Source organism: Phyllobates terribilis, unplaced genomic scaffold (assembly GCF_046119375.1).
Source record: "Phyllobates terribilis strain yellow unplaced genomic scaffold, ASM4611937v1 Scaffold_1__5_contigs__length_1240528914, whole genome shotgun sequence".
Lineage (NCBI taxonomy): Eukaryota > Metazoa > Chordata > Amphibia > Anura > Dendrobatidae > Phyllobates > Phyllobates terribilis.
This window is the reverse complement of record NW_027362761.1, coordinates 865185953-865197608: the sequence shown is the minus strand read 5'-3', so window position 1 is coordinate 865197608 and position 11656 is coordinate 865185953. Positions and strand designations below refer to the sequence as shown.

Below are 11656 nucleotides of genomic sequence, written 5' to 3'. Positions count from 1 at the left end.
AAGACTTTTCGGAAAGCAGCAAGGAAAGACGAAAGGTCGGACACCAGGGGATGCCCTCTCTCCCACAGGGGATTTAGCCATGCCAGTGCTTCCCCAGTGAGGTGAGACATGATGAACGCCACCTTGGCCCGGTCGGAGGGAAACTGATGTGCCAAAAGTTCAAAGTGCAGCATGCACTGGTTCAGAAAGCCCCGACATGAGACGGGGTCACCTCCAAAACGAGGAGGCGCAGAAAGCCGGGGACCTGGGCTGGATGCCATGGTATAGGTGGGCAGCGGTGCTGCCGGAGCGGAAGTCATACGACTCGAGGTGGATACAGGTGGGACAGACAGCGTGTCCAGACAGGAGTTGACATTCCGCAGGTAATTCAGAATGGTTTCCTGTTGGGATCTCTGACGAGAAACCTCCTGGTACAGGTCAGTAAGCGAGGGGGCTTGGGGGCTACCGGGTTCCGGGAGGTGGAACCTCTGTGCTACGGTGCAAGGAGGGACCCAGAGGGGCGTAACTAAGTATCAACTCGGACCGACCCTGGTCGTACGGCGGCTAACGACTCCGTGACCAGGGAGGGACAGAGCAGAGGGACCAGGTGCTACTCTGGGGACGACCTTGTAAGGGAGCAGGTGACTCCCACGGTACAGATGGTAGGGACTGACCAGAACAGCAGGTAGGCACAGCAGGCAGCCTGGCAAGCAAAAGCCTCCAGGTAGGCTATCAGGTAGACACGGCAAGTGACGGCAGGAGTCTCTAGGTGGGCTGGCAGGTGGTCACGGCAAGTGACGGCAGGAGCCTCCGGGTAGGCACGGCGGGTAACAGGCAGGTCACAGGCAAGTGCTCCCAGGTGAGCGGGCTGGCAGGTAACAGGCAAGTGCTCCCAGGTGGGTGGGCTGGCAGGCACGGCAGATAACAGGCTGGCGGGCAGGACTTGTAGTCAGGCAAGCAGCGGGACCTGAGGGCTGAAGCAGAGGTCAGAAACACTGTGCAACAACTTTTGCTCGGGCACCTCCATCTTGGAGGAGGTGCCTAATATATGGGAGGACCCTGGGCTATTGGCCGGAGACTCCTTTAAGAGGGAGGGAGCGCGCGCGTGCCGTAAGCACAGTGCCCGGGAAGCTGCGCGCACCGGCAGCAAGAAGAGGAGCGCTGGAGGTGAGTGGGACGGCGTCTCTGCCTGACAGGGGGCAGAGACGCCGATGCTACACAAACTCCTTGCAGATGTTGTCTTTGGTGGGATTTGAACCCCGGACCCCACAGCAAGGTAATAGTGCTAACCACTGAGGAGCCACTGCCCTGCCCTGAGTTAACTGAGAATCCATCACTGAGCTCGTCCTCAGTCTTAAAGGATCCGTTCCCGGGTGCAGCTTAGTATTAAAAAAAAACAAAGCGTGCTGTACTCACCTTACCCAGGTCCAAGGGAAACTCTACGCCATTGCTCTTGTGTATGGCATTGCCTGCGGTGCAGACGTCACATGGACAGTACGGCAGCCAATCAGTAAGCTCAGCGCCTCTGCCAGTATAGATGGAACGCCCCTGTCAGTACTGCTGAGCTCACTGATTGGTTGCCCCAATGTCGATGTGATGTCAGCACTGAAGCCATTGCCAAACATTGGGAGCAGCGGTGGAGAGTCGCTGATGGACCCGGTGAAGGCAAGTTCAGCGCTGTTTGGTGTTTTTACACTAAAAAGTGCCCAGGGACACATTAATTAAAAGGAGACCACGGTTTTAAAGTCTTAAGACAGAGCTTGTAGATCTTCTCTCAGCTGATTTATGGCCACAGACCACATAGTCACATGGACTGTGCAGAGACGCATCGGGCCTGTAAAAGCCAATCAGGGCAACATTTGTAATGAAACTCAATTGGAAAAATGATTTTAAGCCCCAAATACATGAATTTAGATGAAAGAAAGAGCTGTGCACACTAGATGGCCGCCCCCTGTAATAACCGAGCTCCTCAGTGTACACAAGGGGGCAGCATCTCCTCCCCACTGGAAACAGCTGGACCCCACAATCAGGCAGCAGTGTATGTGCTTCTGACTCAGTCATGCACTGCCCCCTGCAGGTGAAAACAAAGACTGACGACTACATAGAAATTGGACAGAAATATTCCAGCATCTCGCTGCATAGAACAGACTTTCCACAGCCCTGTGACCTGCGCAGTGTCCGCCTTCATATAAGCCACAGGAAAGACTTCTTCACGCCACAATTCGCACTGCCAAGTTTGTCCCTTGCAGCGTTCCGTACACAGGCACAACGGAACATACCATTTTTACTTTATATCGGGAGAAGCATTGTAGGGCACGTTTGTACTGCAATTAGATTCACGTCTGTAGCTATCACTTCTCTAAATATGTCACGCGTTCCACTTCAACTCCAGCTATGAATGTATTATGTTTTATCTAAGGAATGAAATAATGAAAACTCCGAATGGTATAGTCCGGCCTAGATGACGATCCTGACACGTCACTGCAGGGATGAACCAATCAGCGTTTGGCTCGAGGGAAATTCAAACTTACACCGTTGCTGGCAGCTGGGACGGGAGAGAGAGAGAAACTGTCCCTGGTGGCGACATGTCTGTGGAGGACGCTGTGAAGGTGTGCCTGAGGGTCCGGCCGCTCAACCTGAGGTAACTGCCAGTAATGGCGCCTCGCCTGCTTATATGGAGCCGGGGGTAGGCTGCCACTTATCGCTGAGCCCTGGTGTGCGGCCCGGGAAGCGTCACTGCCTAATCCTGTCTGTCACCTAGAGCAGAGTCCCCCAACTCCACTCCTCAAGACCACCAACAGGCCATGGTTTCAGGATTTCCTTCGTATGGCCCAGGGGATAATTCCATCAGCTCCACAGGCAATAATTCCATCACCCGAGCAATACTAAGGAAATCCTGAAAACATGACCTGCTGGGGAGCCCTGACCTAGAGCATGCCGTGCTGTCTGTCTGCAGGCCGTGTATCATGGCGGAGGGGTGGGGTTGTGGTATGATATAGCCGGTGCTCTCAGAACTAAAGGGGAATTCTGGGACTTTACCATTAATGGCCTGTCCTTAGGATAGGTGATCAATGTCTGACCGGTGGGGTGCGACACCCGGCCCCCTGTCTATCAGCCGGGGCTGCCCAGCTCTGTCAATGGGATAGTGGCTGCGGCCGAACACTGCACATCCGCCCTGTTCACATCAATAGGAGGATGTTCAGTGCCCGCCGCAGCCACTATTCCATTGATGTGAATGTGCTGCTTACACTTGAACAACTGATCGGCAGGGGAGCTGGATGTCACATCCTCGCCGATCAGACATTGATCACCTATCCTAAGGACAGGCCATTAATGTTAAAGTCCCAAACAACCCCCTTAAACCTCTGCTATCTCTGTAGGCACTTAGGCTATGTTCACACGTTGCATTTTTGCTGCTTTTTTTTCTGCAGGCAAAACCTGCTCTCTTGGCAGTAAAGAATCCGCTTACAAAAAGCAAGTTTTACTGCCTTTTTTTCAGGTACATTTGTGTGTTGTGCTTGCTGATAAAGCTTAGTGTCCCCCAAAAATACATGTTTCAACTTCCTGAGTTTTCTGCACCAAAAACGCAGCAGAACCTGATACCTGCGTCTTTTGCTGTGTTTTTGCACTTACTCATTGCTTTCTATGGGTGAAGAAATGTTGCAAGTGACATGCTGTAGTTATCTAATTCAGTCAGGAAAACAAAACAATGTGTGCATGAGATTTCTGAAATGTAGCTTTTGCTGGTACTGTAAAACACAGCAAAAATTTGCATAAAAAACCTGCAACCTGTGAACATAGCCGTTGGGCTCATTCACACGTCCAATTTTTCCATGTACAAAATAGACCAGTTTATTCTGATCTGACTTTGATCAGAGTGTTTGTTTTTCATGTATGTGGAGAAATGGAGGGGGGAGGTCTCCACCTTCTCCTGTATGACAGTTCATGAAAATCAGGCCGTGCTCAGATGTCATCCAACCAATCAAAATCAAACCTGTCTGAAAATTCAGGGACATGTGCCCAGCCCCATAGATTATCACAGATACAAGCGGTATCCGTGAAAATCGGACGTCTGAAAGAGACCTTCTCCAAATAGAGCTCTCAGATAGGATAGCCCACTAGACTGACAATCCCAGGTAGGCAGAGTTTTACAGCAGTTAAGTCTTAATTTTTCTGGATATGGGGCCAAGTACCAACAAGCCAATAGCTGCTAACTACCTGCTGTTCTGCCCGGCGACTATTTCTGCTAGCTTAGAGCGATCACGGACCGTACCTGCCGATGATTCTTCTGCTGACGTCCAGTCTACAGAGCAGCGCCTTTCCTTCTGCTCCTCACCGTTCTGCTCTGTTGATGGAGCATATCTGCCAATCTCATGCTGACTGACCGTTGGCTCTCCGCTGCCTAATTGCAGGGAGTTGACTGTTAATCAGGATGACGTTGGCAGTGACGCCCCATCGACGGAGCAGCCCGTGAGAGGAAGAGCTCATTTGTTGACATGAGGTCAAATAAAGCAGGGAATTGCCACTGCCAGCAGAGTCCCTGTGCAGAACAGGCAGGTAGTTGGCAACTACCTGCCTGATAGTTCTTAGCCCCAACGTCCTGGATAACCCCTATAATTATAAGCTCTCCCTGCTCTATAACATGGTGCCTGCAGATTAGATTGAATTTTCTTGGTGACTGGTTCCTTTTATTTTGGCTGAAGCAAAGTGTCAGTCACAGGAAAGGCGATGACTTCTAGATCAGTGGGGTCTAACTGCTGGGATCCCAGCGAGCACCAGAACTGGGAACATTATCCCCCTTAGAAGGGAGGGGCAGTGTGCAATGCAAGAGTTGGTGACACTCCAAATATTTCTTTTATCTATTGTATTCTGTAGCTTAAGCAGGACAACCCTCTACACGTGCGTCACAGGGACGGCAAGGGAGATCTGGGGATATCTCAATTAACAGTGATTGTTAATGGATGGCTGGGAGAACCTGTGAAGAGAACATTTACGAGTGGCCGCAGCCCCGAGTTCATCAATATTTTTCTCATTTAGAGAGGAAACCCCTTTGGTGTCATGGTGGGCGAAATGATCTGTATTGTATTAAAGTCTCTCTAATTTGCAGAGAACAGGTGAACCTAGTATGGAAAGTTGAGAACAACACCATTACTCAAGTTGATGGCTCACGGTCTTTCAATTTTGGTAAGCGTTTGTAGTTCTTTGTATTTGATAGCTTGCTGTTTTCAAGGCAATGTTGTATGCCCTTTATAAACCTACTGTACATTCTGATTTAAATTGGATCCAGTCAGGGACTTGAGTGAGATTTTGGGTGTAGGGAACGCCGCTACACATCATGAATTAGACAAGCTGTGGCATCATGCCCCAAGCCAGAATGAGAAACTGACGTGGAAATGACAAAAGTTGACAAATTTTTGTGAAACTCCAAGTTGAACCTAAGTTTTGTGACTTTTCATAACTTTTACGTCAGACTTCTGGTGCGACAGCTCTGATGAATCGGGGCTGTTTTCTGCACATACCCTGAGCGCCTCTATAGTGGCTTATCAGGAGGGTACAATAATCATGTGTATTGCCCGCTTAACATGTACAATATGGGGCACTATTGTCATTATCTTGGCATATAGGAAGTGTAAAGTCTTCTATTTCGTTCTTTAGATCGTGTCTTTCATTCTCATGAAACGACAGCTCAGGTTTATCAGGAAGTGGCTGTTCCCATTATCCGCTCCGCTTTACATGGTTACAATGGTGAGTAATTTCTGCCTCTGATCCAGCATTACTACAGGATGTGTTGAGTTGGTGATAATAGATATATCTTTGTATTAGGCACAATTTTTGCCTATGGGCAAACCTCTTCGGGAAAAACCTACACCATGATGGGGGCACCAAAAAACTTGGGAATAATCCCTCAAGCTGTTGGAGAGGTTTTTAAAATCATTCAGGAGGTAAGTTCATTGGCTGCTCGTTGTAGCACTTTCACTATATTTTGAGATGAATTGTAGCTGCTGTGGCTTATAGGACATACCCGAGCAGTGGGGACATCTGTTATTTCTAAATCGCCTAATGGTGCATATAGAAAGGGATATCCTAAAGCAGAAGACCTAGTGTTAAAGAAACTTGATGAATGAAATACACACTTCATGGCCTGTGCACATGTTGCAGATTTGTCACAAAACCTGAAGGGTTTCCTGATGCCAGCAAAGCGAATGAGAATCCTGAGGTCTCAAGCACACGTTGCTTATTTGTGACTTGCAGATTTAAATCTCCAGCATGTCAATTCTCTCAGCGTTTTTGCGGTAGATTTCCTTTCTAATGAGTGGAGGAAAATCTGCATCTAAAGCGCCTATTTTATTCAGCGTTTTTCTTGCCAAAAGATGCAGAAATTTCTGAACCAAATACTTAACGTGCACATACCTGAAAAAAGTTGGTCAGTTTATTTTCAGACATATGCTGAAATATCGTGTAATATGCCACTTACTGATGTTAGCAGATCAGTGCCGATTTCTTCTTGTTAGTAGTATTTTCCATGGACTTCACACCACTTCCATCCTAAGCATGGGTCACAAGCTACCCCGTCAGCAACCAACACATCCATGCGTTACACAATCAGAAGTCTCCCATGTGCAACAACAGCCATGATCAGGCCAGTAGCACCATGCAGGACTGCACTAATAAGGGGGTAGTCTTTCACAAAAGAAGAAATCGACAATTACATATTCTGTTTCCACCACTCGTGGCCAACTTCTTAAAGGGGTGTTCCCAAGTTTAAAAGTTATCCCCTATTCCTTGGATAGAGAATATCTTTCCGATTGCTGGGGGTCTGACCTTCATGACCCCATCAATCCGAAGCAACAGGACTCTGAAGAGCCCCAGCTAAATGGAATGGAGGCCAGTCAGGCGCATTATGGCAAATGGTCTATGTGTTTGATGTCATGGATCTAGAGTTCATGGAACCAATTGTGAGTTCCATATTACACCTATGCTAGATATAGTCCATGTTGGCTTCCAACAGATATATAACTATAATCCCATAGGACACACTATACACAGCAAAACCCAAAGCAGAACTTTTATTATCTGTGATCTTTACAAAGAAAACCTATTTCTGACACCCATAAGATAACAGAAGACACACAAAGACTGTGATCTATGATAAAGTAATCTGGCTCCCACATGGGCTCATACAGAATATACTGTGCGGTTACACTGGTTAGGGCAGTTCTTAATTTGGAACAATTTTCTATCATCCAAAAATAAATGCTGCATCGAGAGCATTTAATGAAATATGGCATATTCACAAAAAAAAAAATAGATCCATTTCAAGTCAGTGGGTGAAGCAAACCCCACACATCAGCAGTGTAACTGGCTTTCTGATGGACAGGTCTGTTCACACGCTCCGCCACCAGCAGCCATTGTATGGCCAGGACGTCTGTGCTATCTGTGAGGAGAGCTGCATAAAACAAGAGCAGGAGGAGAACCTGTCATATCTAAATAATGGTAATCGCCACAAATATCCCAACACATCTGATAAAATGAAGATAATGTGGACAACCCTGATAACTGATTCTGCAGCCAGCAATAGTCAATGTAATACAGAAGCTATAGAATGCACATTTTTAATGCAACCCAATTGCAAAAAAAAAAATCTTTAGCCCCAAATACGTGCATTTAAGTAAGGAAAAAAAATTGTCCACAAACGGCGGGTTTTAATGAATTAGTCGCATCCTACTCCAGTAGTTCTTCATTAAGAGTGGCATGCACAGCACCAGCCTTAACCCTCCGTCAGGCGCCTGTCCGGCACTCCGAGTTCAGGCACAGTTAGAAAACCCCCTATAATATCTAATTATCTCAATTTCTGGGCTCTAAAAGTATTCAGTGACCTTTAGGGATGTATTAAAGGAGAGTACACAATCGGATGCAAAAAAAACCCAAAACATTTATTAACTATAAGGCTGCTTGCCCACGAAGCATTTTCCAAGCATTTATGCTGCGGAAACGCTTGGTAATCCGTCCCCAATGACAAGCCGCAATGTCAATGCCCATGCTGCGCTCAAAAATCTGCAGCATGTCCATTAATTTTGCGGACACGCAGCGTAATCACCGCCATTGACTTGCATTGGACCGCGTGACATCCGCATCACTACATGTGCACAAGCGGATATCACAAGGTTCAATGTGCGAATGGTACCCAGGTCTGGAGGAGAGAAGACTCTCCTCCAGACCTGGGTACCATAGTACCTGTAGAAAAAAAAAAGAATTTAAAATATGACGTCATGGCTGGTCCTTCACACCACCGCGAGCAGTGCAAGAGACCAGACAAAGGGGAGAAAACACAGGGAGGACATCGGAAGGTGAGTATCATCCTTTTTTTTTTTTTTTTACCATTCTTATTCTTTTATTTTTTAACTGACTTGGTCACACTACTATAAATCCAAGCCGTTTGCATGGATTTATATAGTATGAACAAGTTGTCAAGCACTTTTCCAAGTGATGCTAAAATCGCTTGGAAAAGCTCTTGATAACCCGCACGCAGAAATGCATGCAAAAACGCTTCACAAACGCTTCTACCTGGCGGGAAAAACGCTTGATAACCCGCATGCAGAAATACAAGTGAAGAACGCTTGACAAACACTTCTACTTGGTGTGAAAAACGCATGTAAAAACCACATGCGTTTTTCCTGCCAGGGAGAAGCGGAAAAAATCTGCAGCATTTCTGCATCGTGGGCACATAGCCTAAATGTAATAAAACAAAAAGTACCAAATTTCACAACTACTGCCAAATGGCTTCCTGTTTTCAGGACATAATTATTACTAAACCTTAAAATTAGGAAAAAAAACGTAATTGTAAGGCACTTAGATGCTACTGGAGTCATATTCACTCAGATTGAGATGTTAAAGTTCAGCAGAAGAAACATTGGTAGAGAGAAAAAAGAGGTTGGGAGATGAGATTATCATATCAGATTATTATTACGTGTTCGGGCGCAATGTGCCTGAGAGGCCATTTCTAAGAAAGACCTGACATACTTTAAGGGAATGCCAAATGTTGCTATTCGTGTTTTCTCCTTGGCTTTTCCTCGGCACATCTGGTTGAACACTCCACGACATCTCCTCTGAATGTGACTGTATGGATTGATGAGGACCTGATGGGTAGGACGGTATTGTGCAGTTCACCATTTGTTGTTCTTTTTAGATCCCAGCCCGAGAGTTTTTATTGCGAGTTTCCTATTTGGAAATCTATAATGAATCTGTCACAGATCTTCTGTGTGATGACAGAAAAAAGAAACCTTTGGAAGTACGTGAAGACTTCAATGTAAGTGGAAGCTAAAAATCGTTTTTTACTTTGACAAATCTTATTAATGGCCTACTTAATGCAAGTCTTTGTAGCTTACTTTCCTTGACGTGGCTAAGCTAAACCTACTTTTGTGCGTCATTGCCTATTTTGCAGCGTACAGTGTATGTTGCGGACTTGACTGAAGAGGTTGTCACTATACCTGAGCAAGTGATGCAATGGATCAAAAAGGGAGAAAGTAAGAATCTTTTATTGTTAGTGTGGGGAACCCTGCAGCAGCTTACCACGGGGAGACACATGGGTAGAGACATGCTGCATCCTTCCCTGCAGACAGACCCCTCATACAGGCACCGAACCGGTTCAGATGACCAGAGTAAAGCTAAATGCTGAACTTTACCCTGGACATGGGCTTCTAAAGGGAATCTGACAGTAGGATCAGCCCTCCTAAGCCGTCTATATGGGCATGTAGGTCATAGGAAGCTGAATAACATGATACCTTTTATACCTGCGATCTGAATCCACACTTTTCTTCTATGTAAATGAGCTGTTCAAGGCTATGGGCCTGACACTGATCTGCATGAGAATCTGCCTCCAGAGCTTATTATACATGAAAGGGGTCGTTACCATTGCGATGTGTAATGGCCGCTCTTTGCAGAGCGGTGTGTGATTATATCTGACATCTGCATGTTCCTCTCATCTTCCATCTCAGTCAGACAGGGTTGTAATATTATTACAGAGCTCTCCAAGCTCTGCTGTATTGTAAGAGTGCACAGACGCGTTTCTGCCCCTGAAGATAACTGCGTTTTGGAAATATCATGCATTTTATTCATATGTTGGGTCATGTGAATTGTGTATTATGGTTTTAGGTGTATACGTTAGTATGATAATGTATAGAGTAAGATATAGATTACAGCATATGGTTGTGACTATAGGGTAAGAGACTTTGGTAAGCATTATAGGTGTAACCTGGTTAATGTATCGTTAGTGTAATAAGCATAGTGTGCAGTAGGAGTATAGGGAATAAAATATAAGATTATAATACATAGTGTTGTGAGGGTGATCTGCCCAGTTACATATAGTAGGGAGAGTCATAGAGTTGGAATTAGCCCATAGTGGCAGGGGAAAGCCCTAGGAAAAAGGAATTGCTTCCTGATAGATGGTCAGATGGGGAAGTACAGTCATCAAGTTCAAGTGCAGTTGGCTGCTGGCGCCAGCAATATTCTACCATTGGGAGTCCTTGCGGAGCTCAAGGCTCAATACAGGTACTACGAAGAGTGCTTTATCCTCTGGTGTACAGGGGACGATGGATGCAGAATCATGTGAAGGGAAGGTAACTGATCCCGGGTGCACTGTGGAACTGGATGGGAAATCCCTGGGACTGACAGGTAGTAAACGTATGGATAGCCCAAGAGAAACAGATACTAATGCTGGAAACGTACTGTATTAAGGAAACAAGGAATAAGTTTTGTGCTCTATACTGAGTATTAAAATCTGATGAACTTGAACTGTCCAGCAAACCTTTGGTTGTTTAAAACGAACTGCGTGTCCCCTTAGTTATGTGTGGCGGCTCCTGAAGATGGAGGCCTGCGGCCTACAAATGAGTATGATGCACCCCACACCTGACAGCACATTGGGACTGGGGCACAATATTCCTGTAAAGTGCCAGGGCATTATGGAGCAGCAGCTCTTCCCACGGTCATTTTACAGCTGCAGAAAATTGTTTGCAAGAAGACAAATTTCAGTTCCCTGGTTCTGTGTTAGTTACTTGTCTCACACTGGTAACTCTCCTTTTATTTATAATGAGCTGGAGGCAGATCCTCAGGAAGATCTATATCCAGCCCATAGTCTGGAACAGCTCATTTACAGTACATGTAAGGAAAACGTGGATTTCTCTGGAATAAGACATCAGATTGCAGATATCAAGATATCCTTTTATTCAGCTTCCTATGACCTGTGTGTCCATATAGATGGCTTAGGAGGATTGATGCTACTGAGAGATTCCTTTTTAAATATTTGCATATTCGGGACACTGATATCATCATGTGTTGCTGCCTGCCACAGCCACCAACCTAGCAAGCAATGTGGATATGGACAAAAAAGTCTTGTATGGGGGGTGGGGGGGTCAGCATAAAGGGACATACCATAATTTTTATTTTTTGGTTTATCAAAGACCAATAGAATGTTGTCAAGCACCTTTTTATAGACACTTTAAAAGTTACTGCTTGAAAAGTTTTCACTCTTTTATATATTCTCTATTGCAGAAAACAGGCACTATGGAGAAACAAAAATGAATGACCACAGCAGCCGCTCCCACACTATTTTTAGGATGGTAAGAGATTTTTCTTTTAGTGTGTGATGGCAGCCAAACCTAAAAAAAAAACCTATATAAAT

General features: G+C 45.8%; 1 protein-coding gene across 1 annotated transcript in view; it reads left to right on the top strand.

The window, feature by feature from the left end:
- Positions 1 to 2399: 2399 nt before the first annotated feature.
- Positions 2400 to 11656, top strand: part of LOC141153931 (uncharacterized) — a 64851-nt gene continuing 55594 nt past the window's right edge. The window contains exons 1-7 of the mRNA XM_073639228.1: positions 2400 to 2620; positions 5087 to 5163; positions 5635 to 5724; positions 5803 to 5921; positions 9167 to 9286; positions 9422 to 9503; positions 11527 to 11594. Of these exons, the coding sequence (XP_073495329.1) occupies positions 2469 to 2620; positions 5087 to 5163; positions 5635 to 5724; positions 5803 to 5921; positions 9167 to 9286; positions 9422 to 9503; positions 11527 to 11594 (708 nt within the window). The 5' untranslated portion in view covers positions 2400 to 2468. The remainder of the gene's footprint in view (positions 2621 to 5086; positions 5164 to 5634; positions 5725 to 5802; positions 5922 to 9166; positions 9287 to 9421; positions 9504 to 11526; positions 11595 to 11656) is intronic.